The sequence below is a fragment of the Grampus griseus genome, assembly GCF_964374135.1.
Source record: "Grampus griseus genome assembly, chromosome: 10".
NCBI classification, from domain to species: Eukaryota; Metazoa; Chordata; class Mammalia; order Artiodactyla; family Delphinidae; genus Grampus; species Grampus griseus.
Genome location: NC_139004.1, coordinates 78,648,447 through 78,667,467, shown reverse-complemented (window position 1 = coordinate 78,667,467; position 19,021 = coordinate 78,648,447). Strand labels below are relative to the sequence as shown.

Genomic DNA, 19,021 nt, shown 5'->3' with positions numbered 1-19,021 from the left:
TAGAAATGTGTATTTTAGCAAGCCTTCCAGGTGGTTCTGGTAGAAGCTAACATTTGAGAACCACCGCTCTAAGTAAAGCACGTTTCTCTCCAACGAGGAGCCATTGACTCCCTGGCTTCGATCTCTGCTCAGGCAGAAGTGCTGGCAAATGTGCAGTTCCTTCTGACAAACCCAGTCTTTCCAGCTGGGCGAGGTCTTGCTTTGCAGACTTTATTTGCACACTGACTAAAGCTCTCACAATCCATCTGACACAGACTGACGTTATTGCCAAACCTCGCTGTTGGGAGTCACACTTTAAATAAAGGCCTTCAGCTATTTCATTTTCCTAAGCCAGTTTATTGTGTTCAGGATGCTTTTGTTGGGAGGCAATGTACCTCGTGTGGCTACACCCAGCGCACAATCACAGGGCACCTCTACCTGGGAATCTGTAAATGGAGCGAGGTTCCTAGCACGTTCCACAGACCTGCCGGATAATAGCTGGGTAATGATCATCACTGACAAAGTTCTATTGGATTTGACTATTTACTTGTAAAAATTAACAAGTGAGGGCTTCCCTGGTGGCGCAGTGGTTGAGAGTCTGCCTCCCGATGCAGGGGAGACGGGTTCGTGCCCCGGTCCGGGAAGATCCCACATGCCGCGGAGCGGCTGGGCCCATGAGCCATGGCCGCTGAGCCTGCGCGTCCGGAGCCTGTGCTCCGCAACGGGAGAGGCCACAACAGTGAGAGGCCCGTGTACCGCAAAAAAAAATAATAATAATAAAAATAACAAGTGAAATGTGTTTGGGCTAAAATGAGCAATCTGCAGGGTTTTCACAGGTGGTGCCAATTTTCGCTTTTGTAGCACCAGAAAGTATACTAAATATTTTCCCCTTACTATTGGTATGATTGGTGTTTGTTCTGAGCTATACAGTAGTTTTATTATGGAAGATGCCAAAGCATTTCCGTGCATGTGGCATTTCCATGTTCAGCCAGAGACAGATTGGGAAAGAGAGCCGTTTCTCCCTCATTCCCATCTGTCTGCTAATCCCCTTTGCTCAATGAAGAGCTTGCAAAGTCCAGCTTCTAAACACTAGGAGGAGACACAGCAGCCACCATGAAGGGGGGTTATTTTTACTCCTGGACTTGAACAGGCTTTGAAGAGAATTGGACGTGGTAAAGGACCAACTCACTCTCCTGCCTCACAGCAAGTCAGATCACCTACCAGGTGATATGGGGGTGATTTGGTAGGTTGTTAATTAATAATTAGCTGATTTGGTTTGATAAACGGAGTATTTTAGCAGGTAAGTTTTTAAGTCATCTGCCAAATTATTGGTTGCCTTGTGAGAAATTACGTTAGCACATTTTATATTGAAGGAATTATGGGAATACTGGTAGAAAAGATGCGTTTTCAGTGGTGGTGATGAGTAGGCTGCAGTTATAGAAGGCAACACAAGATGTGGGACTTCCCTGGTGGCTCAGTGGTTAAGAATCCACCTGCCAATGCAGGGGACACGGGTTCGAGCCCTGGTTCGGGAAGATCCCACATGCCACGGAGCAGCTAAGCCCGTGCGCCACAGCTACTGAGCCTGCGCTCTAGAGCCCGCGAGCCACAACTACTGAGCCCATGTGCCACAACTACTGAAGCCTGCATGCCTAGAGCCCATGCTTCACAACAAGAGAAGCCACCACAATGAGAAGCCCACTCAAGGAAGAGTAGCCCCCGCTTGCCGCAGCTAAAGAAAGCCCGCACACAGCAATGAAGACCAAACGCAGCCAAAAAGAAATAAATAAAATTTATTAAAAGAAAAAGTAATTATATGTAATACCGGGTTCTTGAAATACCAGGTTCTGGAACAGTTGCCCTATAAGGTAGGAACCATTACTATCTTCATGTTATAGATGAAGAAAAATGACTTCACCAAGTTAAATAACCTGTTCCAATCATAAATATAGCCAGAGAGTAGCAGAGCTGGATCAGGTTCCATATGTATCTGATACCACAGTCATGGCTTTTAAAAAAAAAAAGCAGATCTACTGAAGCCTGCATGCCTAGAGCCCATGCACCACAGCTAGAGAAGCCACCACAATGAGAAGCCCGCACACCGCAACAAAGAGTAGCCCCTGCTCGCCGCAACTAGGCAAAGCCTGCGCGCAGCAGCGAAGACCCCATGCAGCCAAAAATAATAAATAAAAAATTTTTTTAAAAAAGGCAACACAAGATGTCCAGCCAGGAAAGGTGTTCCACAAGAGTAGTCACTGCCTCTGTTGAGTTAAGGATTCAGTCTTTAAGATGGACATCAGCATACCGAGGTACTTATTTACCACCTAAATATCTCTAGAGCTCTCCATCACTGCCTCCCCCTTAGTCCAATCATGTGTTGGGACTCCTTTATCCTCCAGTCTTAAAATGGCATGGAACCTCTCCATTCCGATCTCCAGGTGTGGCCCTTGCCCAAGATGGGGTAAACAGGAGCCTTCTGTAAGGAAGTGGGATTGAGCAAAGCTAGTCAGTCTAGGGTGGACTCTTGAACGGGGCTTGTGTAAACTCAAGTCCTGTGGGGAACAGATCTGCAGAGAGGAAAGAATAGAGCAAAGGTAGGAGGACACCAGGCTTCGGGAGATGGGAAATCCCTTACTAATCACCTTCCATTGGAAGTTTCCATTTCCTCAAGAGGCCCTACCATACTGCTGGGCTTTTTGAGAAAACACTACATCTTTATAATAATTTAGCTTTTTTTCCCCTGAAGCCAAGCTAGCTTAAATCGCATTTTATCCCTTGCAGCCTTCCTTCTTAGACCAGTTATAAGTGGGGGGCTCCCCAGGTTTGGTCTCACTCTACAAGCCGACAGTGTTGCCCTACCTCTTAAAATGGAAGGAATGCCAGGAAGATGTGGATGGTTCCATTTGGAGTATACCAGGCTGGACAGTATACTTATTGCTGTGTATCCATATTATTTATTGTTATTGAGGGCCAAATGCTCTGTCTCCACTCTCGTTTCATTACCACAATCATATGATGAGGATTCGGAGAGGTTTTGTCAACTTGCTCAGGAACACGGGGATGGGAAAGGACAGAGCCATGACTGGGGGTTCAGATCTACCTGGCCATGCTGTGGAGAAGGTACAGGGAAAACTCCAGCCTGGGTCAGCCTTGGATGGTAGCAGAGAGACTTTCCTTGTTCAGGGTACCAGTTCAGAAGATGACTGCTCTGGGCAGTGAAGAGAGGGGTATGTGAGTGATGAGGGGTGATTGAGAGGAAGGTCCGTGGAGCTGAAATCAGACTCTTTGTGATCAAGCATCCACAGTGATGCATTTTATTTTTTTAATTTATTTTATTGAAGTACGGTTGATTTACGATGTGTTAATTTCTACTGTACAGCACAGTGATTCAGTTTTACATATATATCCATTCTTTTTCACATTCTTTTCCATCATGGTTTATCACAGGATATAGTTCCCTGTGCTGTACAGTAGGACCTTGTTGTTTATCCACATAGTGATTCATTTTATATTAGCATTTGTCCCTAATGTTCTGTAACCATAATGGGAGCTGTGAGAATGACAAAGTGATGTTTCCCCAAGGCTTTTCCACCAGTCATTATTTGACCTGGGAGGCAAAGCCCATTCCCCAAGTTACAGAGACGGGGCCTGCTGCCTTATATACCTGGCCCTTACCTGGTGAGGCATATGGGACACGAATCTCCCGAGGACATAATGGTGTGCCAGTCTCTGATGGGCTCATCGCCAGCTTCTAATCCCAAACTAACTCATGATCTGGGCTTGTATTTCTTCTCAGAGAGAGTGCCAGTAACTTGTGGGCTGCCTTCAAAACCCGGAACCATTGCTTCCCATCCTGAGACTTGGCTTCCTGCCAGGTGCCTCTAGGGAGGGGTCGCAGGGCCCTGGGTCCCAAAAGCTGGCTGGTCTACAGCAAGAAGTCTGTTTATGTTTACCTTTGGGATTTGATCGAGGGGATGATACACACACGATGGTGAATGGTTATGATCATTTGTTACGAAAACAAGGATAGCTTTCACATTTTTTATTAAGGCTTTGTTATCACAAAACCTTCTTCCTCTCTCTTCTAACAATTATGATTTCGTTTCTGGAGATCAAAGTAGACAGAGCTTTCGCAGCTCTTCACTCCAGCATTCCCAAAGCGTGTGGTCATATCCAAGGCTTCCCACACTGAAGGGAATGTGACCAAGTTTGTGGAGCCTAACCAGTATGTTGAATGTAGAGCCCCAAGTCTTCTGTCTTCTCCATTTTGTTGAATGAATGCCTTGTTTCACAAGAGTTGGTCATGATGCTGAGAGACAGTTGAAAAGTATTTTCCATGATGTCATCTGACCTTGTGGGATTTTTTTTTTTTTTGGGCCTCTCCTATATAAAGCATACCTTCTGTTTTGGCCAGTTTTTTCCCCTAGTTTTACATGCAGTTGGATGCTAGAATGTCTGTTTTCTTTTCTCAGGCAAAATTAGATGTTTGGTGCTTTCCCAAATAGTCTTTAGGGTTGAATGAGCCTCAGAAATTGGAAGAATATGTCCTAACAGCTGTAAACAGGAGCATTCTAGGATGTACAAAAAAAGTCACGTTAATGACAATTTTTAATTACACGCTCTGTATCCCGAATTCAGTGACTTTATTTTTTTATTTATTTATTTTTTTGGTGACAGATCTGAGCTGCTGCCTGTTCTTACAAAAAGCCTAAAACCTAGAGGGCTTTTAATGTAGGTGGAGGCTGAGGGACCCAAGAGTTCTCCGCGCGCCAGAGACTGGTGTTGACTCCAGCGCCAGGGCAGGCGCTGACACATCGCTCTGGCTAGGAAGGCAGGTTACATGCTGGAGACTCACAGAGAAAATGGTAAAGCCAGCTCTCGGGGGAGCCTGCCGAGAAAGCCCTACCCTCCGGGTTCACCAGCATGTTTGCCAAAATCTCTTTTTTCTAGGAAAGTTTGCTAGCTTTATTTTTCCCTTACAGAGAGAGGAAAAGCCCCAAGACATGGGTTATTTGTGGGACTCTTTCTTCAAGGATGAATTTCTCTGCTTGCAGTGAGAAACTCATATGCCGTTGAGTTTCACGAAGGACGGGGACAGCGGGAAGCAGATGTGTCCTGTTGTGGGAATCATCTCCCCAGGAGTGGGAGTGGGCAGGTGGTTTGAGTAATGGGCGAGTTATCTGTGTGCTTTCCATCCTTCAGGTTCACCAGTACTATAGCTGTCTCCCAGAAGAGAAAGTTCCCTATGTCAACAGTCCTGGAGAGAAACTTCGAATCAAGCAGCTATTACACCAGCTGCCGCCACATGACAATGAGGTAAGGGGCTAGAGGGGCCTTCGTAAGACTTTTCTTAGAACTTTCTCAGGACTTTCTGTGAACTGTTACCTTTTTCATAATCAGAATGCTCATTATCAGTGAGATCCCCAACGAAAAAGTCTGGCGGTTTAGGTTTTAGCTTCCTTAATTAGAACTAAAAGAAACTGTCGGACACCTTCTGGGGAGGGTTACCGAAAAGCAGAATCTCATTATGGACTGGATTCGCCTCTGTGCCTGGCACTACTAGCTATTTGAGGTAACTGGGGAGCACTAAAATTTAAAAGTTCAAGTCCAGGTTTTGTTAGTTGAAGGACGTGCGATGCTGGTTGCCTGAGCCTGTTAGATGATTGAGATTCCCTGGGCAGTTCAAGTCCGGCACAAACTTCGAGAGTCTCTTGAATATTCAGCATCATTTCTTAGTAAATGAGTATGTAAGTTTTCCATCTTACACTGTAGTAGAAGTTACATGTCCCGATTTGCAGCTGTGAACATTTGTGTTTTTGTCGTTTCCAGTCCAACTTGGCAAGGTCACCCCTTATACTCTTGAAAGTATGACTCGCAGGCCGTCCTTTTTTCTGAACCCAGATACAGGGCACTATAAGCAGGCATTCATCGTCTTTGAACTCAAATTGATCCTAAAGGGAAATTTGTAAATACGCTTTTAAAAGATCATCACGCTTGGGAGGTTTAGATTTGCAAACTAGAAATTAATTCTCAAGTATCTGGTTTTTAAAAATAGTGATCCTACAGAATCGCATTGTCTGCTTAACTCTGATTGTGATTTAAAGAAAAACACAACTTTAAGTTGAAAGGAGAAATTTAAAACCCCTTCAGAGAGCTGGACCCCAGCTTTTTACCAACTGCCCCCACCCACAAGCTCAGTCCCTGAGGAAATGAGTGAGTACTTTTTTAGTCTTTATCTTCCCACATTTGAATAAAAGGAATAAATCAAGAGCCTCAAAAGTGAATTTGAATAAGTGGAGCCAAAGCTTAAAAACTGAAGTAACTCCCTAGAAAGACAGTCCCAGTTCCCTTTCCTATTGTTTATTTCAGACTTCAGAAAACACATTTAAATAATGCTTTCTCCTTTAAAGAGGAGAGCAAGCATTGTAACCAGATGACCAGTTAACTAATTTGGAATTGAAAGTGTGGGTTTTTACAAGCAGGAGGGGTGTGCCTTTCTTTCAGAGCATGTCCCTAAATTGTCAGTGGTGTAACCATATATTCTGGGCCGTTCAGGTCCTTGCAGTTTTTTCTCCACATGAAGACTTTTTTTTTTTTTTTTAACATTTTTTTACTCAATAGAGGGAAGTGATCTGCTCTTTTCTGCTTTTGAATAATTAATTCTGTTTATGGTTAACTGTGGTTTCATGAAAAGAGACCCTTCAAATTTCGTCTTCCTGTTGGTGAGAATTGCTTACATGTGACCCAGTAGACAGATTTGCCCATTTGACATGGCCTTTTTAAGGACAGAGGGTGAATCTAAAGTAAATATTTGATCATTCTCTTTTTCACCCAGATTAGACAATTTTGATGTATACAGCTGCAGTGGTTTTCAAACTAGTCCTGGTTCAAAGGTTTCCCTTTAACCATCTGTAGGACAGATCATCGGGGCAAGTCGGTTAAACTTGCTGATGCTCAGATTATTCTAAAGTAAGATGGGGTGGGATTAGAACCATGTTTCCTGAAGTGTAGCAGATCCTTGATGACTTTGGTTGGTACATGGTCATGGCACTAAATAATACTGAACCACATAATGAGAGACTCACTACCTTTTCAGTTGCATTTCATTGCTTGTGACTGAGTTGTCAAGGGGGAAATTTTAGTTTGGGGGGAACAGGTATCTCACACCTCTCCGACTCCTGCTACTTTCCATTTCTAAGTAACAGCGTTAAGAACCTCCTTTTCAGAATCTCCGACAAGCAAAAGTAGCCAGCTAGAATCCAGCAATGTGGTTTTGTTTTCAGTCTCGTATTTAGTTTTATGGTCGCTCTGTTTTTTCACAAGTGATATTGCTTTCCTATTTTTAGTCATAATATACTTTCTTTTCAAGTAAATGTATTCAAGTAAAAAACAGTGAGTCCGTTTTTAAAACAGTGTTAAGTAAACAATAGTTCAAGATTATAGCAAAATTCCCAAGGTGTGCATAAATAAAAGAGAGAATGGGAAATAGCAGATTTGAATACCTTTAATGTCCCTCCCTTAATTCTGTGAGTTTCTGTGTCGGACAAGAAGGAAAATATCTTATGCAAGTTGATGCATTAACCAAAGCCCAGCGGGCAGTCCTCTCCCTCCTACACACAGATAAACACGCGCAGGGACTCCCGTGAAGTAACACAGATAGCGCTGGGCCAACTCCTCAGTTTCACGCCTTTGGTTCCCATCTCATTTTGGGAAACAGAAGCTGTGAGCACGTTGACCGCTCTTCTGGCTCGTTGGCCCGGAGCCATTCTTTGGCGTCAAGGATCGTTTCCATGGGCACATGGAGGTGAAAGTATCACGATCAATTGAAAGATGCGGATCACTTTGAAAGGCGGGGGAAGTCCCCGATCTTGACTTAGCAGCAAAGCTATCCCAGATGGTGTGGCTCTTAGTGTGGGGAGCAGAGTGTGCCCGTGAGGCCGAGGCAGAGTTACAGACCATTCATTGGCCTGCCCAAGAGCGGGGCTCTGGAGTTTGGAGCCTTTAGGAAGCCCTTTGGATGGTCAGCAATCTCAGGTAGAGACTCACTGAAATAGCCCCCAGCCTGGTGGTGTTCAAGTGCCCACAAAGACTGTGAAACCAAATGGGAGTGTGTTTAGTGAGCACAGTCTGAGGCCTGGGCTTCAGGAACCCTCAGGAGCAAGGGTGACCCCTGCGTGCCATCCTCTGTGTCTGTCCAGGTTCGCTATTGCAACTCCCTGGATGAGGAAGAGAAGAGGGAGCTGAAGCTCTTCAGCAACCAGCGGAAACGTGAAAACCTGGGTCGTGGCAATGTCAGGCCCTTCCCGGTCACCATGACAGGAGCGATCTGTGAACAGGTGAGCGTGGATTGCGAGGCGTGCCGAGGGGATTGCTCTGGCGTCCTTTCACTCGTTCATTCAACAGTTATTTTACTGAGAACCTACTTTGTAGGCCTGGGGGATACAGCCGTGGACAGAAGATTTGAAAGCTTGATCTTGCCCTTGTAAGGAGTTCCGTTCTAAGGGAGAAGTCAGACAGTAACAAATAAGATAGAAAAAATTCAGTGGGGAAGGAGGTTAGTGTTGGGAATGTGCAGTGGTTGCAATTTTCAGTAAAGGGACGGGGAAGGCCCCGCAAAGACATGCAGGAACTGAGGGGGAGGGAGTCATGCAGATGGCGGAATGGGGGGCGTGGCTAAGGGAACAACAAGTTCAAAGGCCCTGTGGCAGGAGCCATTTCTGTTCTGTTTGAGGAACAGCAGGTTGGCAAGTGTGGCAGGGCAGAGGGGATAAAGAAGAGAATGAGTAGATGAAGTCATGTTTCACAGAGGGTTGGGTAAGCCACTGGAAGGAGATAGGGAGCTATTGGAAGGAGTTGAGCAGAGGAATGGCATGATGGAGTTACATCTCAAAATGCGTCCTTTAGAAAGTGGAATTTGCCTGGACCATGGGTCAGCCTCTTTCCCAGGGTCATCCCAGGAGCAGTGCCGTTTAAGCAGGTGGTAAACGGTCACCCCCTTGGATCTGAGGGTTCTTCAGCACAGTGCATGAAGCCCCCTGCATTCTCTCTAGGACCTCACTGAGTCGAAAGTCTGGATTTGTTTTTTCTTCGAGTCTCCTGTAGAGTGCTCCGGGCATGGTGGAGGAGGGTTTTCAAGAAAGCAGGGTGGGAATCCAGCCTGCCTGGGTTCACCCTGCCCCACCTCTTGACCTCCAAAAGCCTTCTGGTGCTGATGGTCATATTTTGGGCACATCTCTTAGCCCTGCTGCTAAGACAGTAGCCCTATCTAACTCCTTAAGTGCTTTGGGGACCCATTCACATACTGAAAATATGTGAACTGGATTGAGGAAGAGAAGGCAAGATACTACCTGAGCGGAGGGGATACCATTTGGGGGCCCTTTTTGGGGATTTCAGAGGGATAGTGTGGGAAGGCTCAGGTGGATGGAATGGAGATGCAACTTAACAGGGAAGCCAGAGGACCACAGATTTGGCAGTGGGATGGGGCCTTCATCCTTGACACCTGCCCCTGAGATGTAGGTGGTCAGAGGTTAAGATGTGAGATTCTGTGTACTCAGTTCAGGGCCTCTGCCACTCTTGGGTCATTCTTCACCAGTCCAGGCGGACTTCCCTAAGACGATGGGAAGGTTGGGTGTTTCATGGGCAGGTGTCAAGAGTGGCATGGAAGAGTGACGAGAGCCTGGAGGCAGAAAGCCATAAGATTGACTCAGGTTTCTGCCAGATGGCAGTGACCATGTTACTTTTCCTGATGGTTTTGCTGCAAAATGGGGCTAACAAATGCCTAGGTCATAGAATCACGGTGAGGATTCAGTGGGATTCCGTGCTGTTAAAGTAATTAAACAAGGAGGCCGTTGGACTGGGGTGGCTCTAATGCCTCGGTAGCCTATATCAGCAGACCAAAACCTAAACCAGTCAGGGTAGTGGAATCCGAGAAAGTGAAACTGAACAACCGATTGCAAGCAGCCAACCAGGCTTTCCCAAATAAGGGGACTGCTTAATCCCTAGTCCCTGAAATACTTTCCGCACTTTGCTTCCACGTCTTCTCTATAAAAATCTCTCCCCGGGTTCGTGACCTTGGAGCTCTCCCAACAACCTTTAGTTTGATGCTTGTGGCCCAATTCGAATCAGTGTTGGAGCAAATAAACTGGAAAACTTGAGTGTGCCTCAGTTTCCCTTTTAGAAGTATGCATACCTCAGCTACCAACGTTAGCACAAAAGGCAGGGGTAGCACTTTGCATAACGTAATGTCTTTCTTATGTCTGGTCACTCGCATGAATGAGGCCCCCGAGACTATTCCATGAGACCTTGACTTTCTTTTCTATGAAGCGTCACAACCCTTTTGCTGGCCAAGGTGTGCGAAAGGTTTGGAGGTCGCTTTTCTCCTCCTTGGACATTGCCCCCAGCCACTCATGTGGAGCCGTAGTGCTGGACCCTCAGGCTGGGAACCTCAGGCCAACACTGTGGTCAGCAGAGAGCCTCCCCCCGGACCTGTCACCTCACACTTTACTCCTCCCTCAAAGACTGCACCGTATTCATTTTATCCCAAGTGCAACTGGAAGCGTGGGTCATCAGGGACTCTGCCTTGTTCCTTTCTGGGTAGGGGGAAGGGACTTTGGAAATGAGTGAGAAGCTCAGGAAGGGGAGAAAGAAGCCCTTTTCATAGTCTGGCTTTAGGAGTGGTACCTTTTCAATCGGGACTGTGTAAAAAGATGGTAGGTAAAAAAAAGCATCCCTGAAAGGCTTCTAGAGAAGATGTTAAAAGTGGGCATATCTTTATGAACCCACTCCCTACCATCCAAAGTGCAGGCCTCCAGGTCCTCCCAGAGGCCCTCTAAACCCCCTCCCCACTCACGCATCACCCAAACCCCACACAGCCTACTCTTTCTAGCAGTAGTCCTGGCTGGGCCTCTGGAGGGAGTTGGCAGTATCTGAAAGATCATGAGACCTCCTGCTGGCAGACTTTTCCTTTCTCTCCCACCTTTGGGATTGCTTATTTTCTCAGTGACAGGGTCTTCCTCGTGTTGGCCCTAGGAGGGGCAGTGGGGGAAGGACAAGAAAACCCTGCCTGCCTGTGTGTAGAGCAGGTAGCACAGTAACTGATTTGCAAGTAAGCGCTCAGTCACCAGCTAGTGATGCCGGTGGTGGTCGTGTATCCCTCCCGCGTGGCGCTGAGAGACGGGGCGCCGGTGTTCCTCTTCCTGACGTTTCTGTTCGCCTTGCAGTGCGGAGGCCAGATCAACGGCGGGGACATTGCTGTGTTTGCGTCGCGCGCCGGACACGGTGTCTGCTGGCACCCACCCTGCTTTATCTGCACTGTCTGCAACGAGCTCCTGGTGGATTTGATCTACTTTTACCAAGATGGGAAGATATACTGTGGCAGGCACCACGCGGAGTGCCTGAAGCCGCGCTGCGCAGCCTGCGACGAGGTCAGAGTCCGCCCGGCTCCCTGGGTTACACCGTAGCCAGCACGTTGTCCTGTGGTTCCTGCATGGAAGAAAACCATAGGCCACTCCTCTCCCCTCTTACATTAACCCTTTCAGAAATGAAGCCCCACCATCCCTCGTTGCTAGAATGGCCAGGACTGTGACCTGCTTTACTGAATGTGACAGTCTCATGGGCCGCTAGGTGGAAGACAGTTTCTAGGGCTGAGGACATTTCCAGGGGCACTAGGTCAGTTCAGAACTCTAAAAATAAAAGGCTTTGTGCAACTAGAGATTTCAGCCCAAATCCCAGGAAGTAATCATCGTCAGTAATCGTGTGTCGTTTATCTTAAAATCTTGGGTTTCCTGAGATTCGATGGGACAGTTTGGTTTGAGAAGACGAGAAAATGGGTAGCATGATTTGATTCTCCCACAATTTACAAAAGGTCTGATGAGCATTCAGGGGGCACATGGCTACTCCGTCTGGAAACCTCTGCCCCACACTCTTAAGAGGTACTTGAATTTGCTTTTCCGAGTAAGAGAGCAGTCCGGACACAAGGTTCATACCTGGTGTTTTCTCCCAGCAGAAGCACACCTAGGTGTGATCTGGGAGCTGAAAGATAGAAAACCTGGTTTAACTTAAAAGTTGGGGGCAGAAAGGAGAATGTTCTAAACCTGACTGATTTTATGGGACATATTAGGAGAAAGATCTTGGACAGGGGTTTCTTCGTGCATAAAGTAGGTTTTTGGTTCTTTCTGACCCTATAACCAGCAATGTGGGACCCTGAAAATAACACTCCTCTTTTTCATCCAGAGTCCACTATTACCATGGGCATCTCTTCCTTAAAAGCCGCCAATCAGAGACTCACTCTCCTAGAAGGAAGTCAATTGGCCTTATCTAACCTGGATTCTAATGCTACCAATGATATTCAAAAGAGACCCTCTGGGCAGGTAGTTGGTCCAGTTCTAGTGATTCTGGGCAGCCCCTTTTCCTGCCTGCCTCAGTTTCCACATCTGGAAATTGGTGCTCACGATACTTAATATTATCTAATGGCAAATAGAATAGGATGATTAAAGTGGTTTGAAATTTTTGCTTATTGAGATCTTATTCATACAGCATAAGATTTACCCTTTTAACGTGTACAATTCAGTGGTTTTTAGTGTATTCACAGAGTTGGACAACCATCACTACTGCCTAATTCCAGATCATTTTCATCACCGAAAAAGCAACACCAGGTCCATTAGCAGTCACTCCCCTTTTCCCCTCCCTGTAGCCCCTGGCAACCAGTAATCTAGTCTCTGTCCCCATGAATTTACATATTCCAGTCACTTCATATAAGTGGATTAATGCAGCATATGACCTTTTGTGTCTGGCTTTGTTCACTTAGCACAGTGTTTTTGCGGTTAACCCGAGTTCCAGCATGTATCAGTACTTTCCTTTTCATGGCTGAATAAGAACCAGTTGTGTGTATATATCACATTTTGTCTAGCCATTTATTAATTGATAGACATTTACATTGTTTTCACTTTTTGACTATTAGGTACAATGCTGCTATGAATGTTGATATACAAGTTTTTGTGTGGACATATATTTTCTGTTCTCTTGAGTATATACCGAGGAGTGGAATTGATGGGTCATATGGTAGTTCTATGTTTAACTTTTTGAGGGAATCTAAACTGTTTTCAAGGGGAGCTGCACCATTTTACATTCCCACTATCAGTGAATGAAGATTCCAATTTCTCATTCTCCTCAATTCTTCTTTTTTTTTTAACATCTTTATTGGGGTATAATTGCTTTACAATGGTGTGTTAGTTTCTGCTTTATAACAAAGTGAATCAGTTATTCATATACATATGTTCCCATATCTCTTCCCTCTTGCGTCTCCCTCCCTCCCACCCTCCCTATCCCACCCCTCCAGGCAGTCACAAAGCACCGAGCTGATCTCCCTGTGCTATGCGGCTGCTTCCCACTAGCTATCTACCTTACGTTTGGTAGTGTATATATGTCCATGCCTCTCTCTCGCCCCGTCACAGCTTACCCTTCCCCCTCCCCATACCCTCAAGTCCATTCTCTAGTAGGTCTGTGTCTTTATTCCTGTCTTACCCCTAGGTTCTTCATGACATTTTTTTTCCTTAAATTCCATATATATGTGTTAGCAAACGGTATTTGTCTTTCTCTTTCTGACTTACTTCACTCTGTATGACAGACTCTAGGTTTATCCACCTCATTACAAATAGCTCAATTTCGTTTCTTTTCATGGCTGAGTAATATTCCATTGTATACATGTGCCACATCTTCTTTATCCATTCATCCGATGATGGGCACTTAGGTTGTTTCCATGTCCTGGCTATTGTAAATAGAGCTGCAATGAACATTTTGGTACATGACTCTTTTTGAATTATGGTTTTCTCAGGGTATATGCCCAGTAGTGGGATTGCTGGGTCATATGGTAGTTCTATTTGTAGTTTTTTAAGGAACCTCCACACTGTTCTCCATAGTGGCTGTACCAATTCACATTCCCACCAGCAGTGCAAAAGTGTTCCCTTTTCTCCACACCCTCTGCAGGATTTATTGTTTCTAGATTTTTTGATGATGGCCATTCTGACTGGTGTGAGATGATATCTCATGGTAGTTTTGATTTGCATTTCTCTAATGATTAATGATGTTGAGCATCCTTTCATGTGTTTGTTGGCAGTCTGTATATCTTCTTTGGAGAAATGTCTATTTAGGTCTTCGGCCCATTTTTGGATTGGGTTGTTTTTTTGTTATTGAGTTGCATGAGTTGCTTGTAAATTTTGGAAATTAATCCTTTGTCAGTTGCTTCATTTGCAAATATTTTCTCCCATTCTGAGGGTTGTCTTTTGGTCTTGTTTATGGTTTCCTTTGCTGTGCAAAAGCTTTGAAGTTTCATTAGGTCCCATTTGTTTATTTTTATTTCCATTTCTCTGGGAGGTGGGTCAGAAAGGATCTTCTGTGATTTATGTCATAGAGTGTTCTGCCTATGTATTCCTCTAAGAGTTTGATAGTTTCTGGCCTTACATTTAGGTCTTTAATCCATTTTGAGCTTATTTTTGTGTATGGTGTTAGGGAGTGATCTAATCTCATACTTTTACATGTACCTGTCCAGTTATCCCAGCACCACTTATTGAAGAGGCTGTTCTTTCTCCACTATACATTCCTGCCTCCTTTATCAAAGATAAGGTGACCATATGTGCGTGGGTTTATCTCTGGGCTTTCTATCCTGTTCCATTGATCTATCTTTCTGTTTTTGTGCCAGTACCATACTGTCTTGATTACTGTAGCTTTGTAGTATAGTCTGAAGTCAGGGATCCTGATTCCTCCAGCTCCGTTTTTCGTTCTCAAGATTGCTTTGGCTATTCGGGGTCTTTTGTGTTTCCGTACAACTTTCTCCTCAATTCTTGTTTGTCTTTTTCATTATGGTCACCTTAGTTGGTATGAAGTGACATCCTGTGGTGGTTTTGACTGGCTTTTCCTTAATGGCTTATAATGTTGAGCATTTGTTTAATGTATTTATTGGCTATATGCATATCTTCTTTTTGGGAGAAATGTCTAGTCAAATCTTTTGCCTATTTTTTCACTTAGGTGATTTTTCTTTTTCTTGCGGCTTTGTAAGGGTTGTTTATATATTCTGGATACTAGTCCCTTATCAGATATGTGAATTGCAAGTATTTTCTCCCATTCTGTAGTTATATTTTCACTTTCTTGATGATGTCCTTTGAAGCATGAAAGTTTTTTATTTCAGTGAAATCCAACTTCTGTTTTTTCTTTTGTTGTCTATGCTTTTAGTAGTCATAGCTAAGAAACCATTGTCTGATTGTCTGATCCAAGTTCATGAAAATTTACACCTGTGTTTTCTTCTAAACATTTAATAGTTTTTTTCCTCTTACATTTAGGTCTCTGATCCCTTTTGAGTTAATTTTTATATGTGGTGTGAGGTAGGGGTTCAAATTCATACTTTTGTATACGGCTATTCAGTGGTCCCAGATAGATTTGTTGAAGAGAGTATTCTTTCTTCCATCGAATGTCCTTGTCACCCTTGTCAGTAATCAATTGGCCATAAACACTTGAGCTTATTTCTGCCTTGATTACTGTAGTCTGCAGTAAGCTCTTAAATCTGTGCTTTGAAATTGTAAAAAACTCTGTCTTAGGGGTCAAAACACAAATGCTTCTGAGGGCTAGACAGTTATCGTAAATGAAGGTGACTCATTTTAAGGTAACAGTGAGTGGTGAAAAAAAATGACAAGCTACAGAACTCATCACTCATCTGAAAGCAGCAACCCCTCTTATTGTTGCCATGCAAGAACGTGTAGCACACGTTGCCAAACACGTGTTTTCTAAAGAGAAACCAGGATTCCAGGTGTTCATGTGACATTTCTCATTTTAAAAAAATATTGTACATAAGCCAGATTAAATCGATATGGCCAAAGCGCCCATGAGCTGTCAGTTTTTAGTCCTGCTTTATATTCTTTAGGGTAGCATGTTCTTTGTCTTTATACGACGTGGTTAAATTAATCACCGACCAGGCCAGAAACTGTTTAATTGTGCTTTAGGCAAATCCACACGCGGGAACTGATATAGATAGAGAATAAATATACACATATAGATTTTCTGTTTAATAATTGGTGGACAGGACGTATTTCCCTACCCTTCCAGTTTGGGGCCCTCATAGCCTTCCACCTTTAAAGTACATTCTCCTGGCTGGCTCTTATCCACTGACCATTTGGCTTCTCCATCTCCAGATCATCTTTGCAGACGAATGCACAGAAGCTGAGGGGCGACACTGGCACATGAAACACTTCTGCTGCTTCGAATGCGAGACAGTGCTGGGCGGCCAGCGCTACATCATGAAGGAGGGAAGGCCCTACTGCTGCCACTGCTTCGAGTCCTTGTACGCAGAGTATTGCGACACCTGTGCCCAACACATAGGTGAGGCAACTCTTGGTGCTCAGCTTGGTCCTACTCTGACTGGATCTGCTTTGTGTCTGGTATAGTTAGAATCCCTTTGGTTGTAAGTGATAGAAACCCAACTGATACTACCTTAAGTGACAAAGGAAATTTCGTGGCTCACAGGACCAGAAAAGCCAAGAAGGACATTGGTTTCAGTTAAGGATGGTTCAAGGATTCAAAGTCTGGTTCTTTTTTTCTCCTCTGTGTCTCAGCTCAGTTTGCTTTCTCTTGACATCATTTGGAAACAAGCTGCCTTCACAAGGTGGCCAAGATGACCCCCCCAGCTACACTTAGTCTTAGCATTGGTATTCTCTAAAAGGATGGGATCGTGTTTTTTCCAATATCCAAGTCAGGTCCTCCAGATAGGAATGCTGTAACCCCTCATTTGGTCATCTGTTCCACCCTGGAAAGAGAAGAATAGGGAGTTCCCATTGGTCTGCCTGAATCATAAACCCACCCCCAAGGTATATAGTCCCACTACCAAAGGGAGGAGGAGAGGTCTCAGAGGAAGATATGAGGGGAAAATGTAAACAGACGTCTTCCACAGCCTCCTCGGTAAACCTCGGGGGTCAGCAGAGGGAGGAAACAAAGCAGTCCTCGTGGTAGGAAGAGATAGTCAAGGAAACCAAATGGTTTCTGGCACGCATGTCTTTAAAAAAAAAGTCAGCGAAAGCTGACCCAGCCAAAAACGAAGTGAGAGAACCTCAAATAGCTCAGAAGCTATAAACTCCCCAAAGAAGTGGCAGATATGAGATGGTGAAAATCATTTTCCCTTTTCAAGTAACTGATTTGTTCAGCCCTTCCATGCTGTTCCCGATCGTGCTGCATCTGTAGCTTCTTATTCAGCTTTCCTGTTCTGGCACCTTGAGAATGGGCTGCCCTTTAAAAAGAAAAAAAAAAAAGTTGGCGGCAGATGAATGTCTTTGAGACCAGCAGCCTGATCTTCCTGTGGCTTGTGCAATTCCAAGAAGTCTGCTCGGAGGCTGCCAGCTTCTTACCTGTAGTTGGGAGATACGGAGATAATCAGTGTGAGAGCCTGTTGTGCCCCGCTTGGAGACACCTGCTGTGTGCTTAGTGGTCCTTTGTCGTTGAGTCCATCCCGTGGACTCAGGCCCGCTTCTGTGGAGCCCTTCTGCGCTGGAGTCCCTGCCAGGCCCAGGGTGGAGCCTTGCTGTGCCAACCTTGGTCCAGCAGCGTTCCCTTCTGGGAGCTGGGGTGTTGTGAAAATCCCCTTTCCTCCACCCCTAAAAACCTCCCCCCCTCACAGCCTGATGCATTTCTCACAGGGTCAAAGAGGTTAAACAGACATACCTCCCTTTATTCTAAGAGCTAGGAAATGAGCTTGATTTGGACAGGTGGTGGGGCAGGTGAGGAAGGGCGAGGGGTGGGACTCGATCAGGGGAAGTGGTGTGATGGTGCTGACCCAGCACTGCTCACCGTGGCTTCTGGGTCTGCAGGGAGGTGCCTGCTCAGCTGAGAGCGGCTGAGTATAGACAACTTACCTGTGGCAGCCATACCCCCTGCTTGTTAGTATTTCTATTTCTTCTGTCCCTTTCCATCGAGGCTTAAAAGCCTCTCCAGAAACTGCCACTTAGAATTTTTGCTCAGTAGCTTGGACAAGAGAAAATATGTCACCGCAGCATGTACACCTCAGAAGTTCCCTGTTTTCTTCTGTTTCTGTCTTCTTTTTAGCTTTGATTGGCATTCCCTTCTCCTTCCCTCTGAAAGCCATAAAAAGGCATCAGTGCTTTATCAGAAAAGGGGACCACTGTGGCCTGCAGTATTATCACTGCTGTGGTTAAAATGCTGTCCCTCATTTTTCTTTTCCTAAATCCACTTTTCTGTACAACATACTTTTCTTGCAACAGAGAAAGGGTATGCTCTGTATATCACACATACCACAGTGTCTGGGTGCTTTGCTCTGACCGTATTATCCAAATATTCCCTATTTATACAGCCACTCAGTGCGGACCCTACAGCAGGAAGCCGTTGCCAGGGCAACGGTACTTTTGCCTGCTCACAGCAGAGTAAATAGTCCTATAAACATACCGAGGCTGTAGCAGCAGTAGACACATACACCCTCAGAGAAGTACTTAAAGGGCTTAGGGAGGGAATAAAAAAGGAACGCTTAGATGTGGAACGGCCGAGCCCTTTTCCAGATGTTTAGAGTTCAGGAGCAGTTCAGAGCACCATCTGACATCGTTGATGTTTATCAGGGGCCACGTTTCACTGCCTGCTGGGCCGCTTTGGAACATGCCTCCCCCTCCGCTCTCCCTACCGCGGCCCGGCCTTTTGTGAGGCCCCCATCCCCAGAACTAGGCCCCTGCTGCCGCATCTGAGTATGTTTCCTCGCAGAAGCACAGGGAGGCAGCTGGTGGAGGGACAGCCCGTAGGAACTGGACTTGCCGCACACCTCTGAAAGGCAGTGGATAAGGCTGCAGCTGCTTGGGGTGCTGTGCTAAGTTGGAGGTCACAGTGAGGATCCAGGGCAGCTGGGATGTCAGTGGAAGCTCTCTGGAGGAGAGGGAACAGGGGAGAGGGGAGGGAGGGCCGAGCCAGCCTCAGAGTTCTTTCTTGGACAGCATCCAGGTAGCGGCCCTCAGAGCAGAGAGGGAGGCAGGCATTGAGACCTAATAAAATCTCAAGAAGAGGGCTG

At 45.4% G+C, this 19,021-nt stretch overlaps 1 protein-coding gene across 1 annotated transcript in view; it reads left to right on the top strand.

The window, feature by feature from the left end:
• The window catches only part of PRICKLE2 (prickle planar cell polarity protein 2), a 337,241-nt gene that overhangs the window by 271,361 nt on the left and 46,859 nt on the right, over positions 1-19,021 (top strand). Inside the window, 4 exon segments of the mRNA XM_082664750.1 lie at positions 5,182-5,295; positions 8,178-8,315; positions 11,199-11,402; positions 16,158-16,344. Coding sequence (XP_082520876.1) covers positions 5,182-5,295; positions 8,178-8,315; positions 11,199-11,402; positions 16,158-16,344 — 643 coding nt within the window.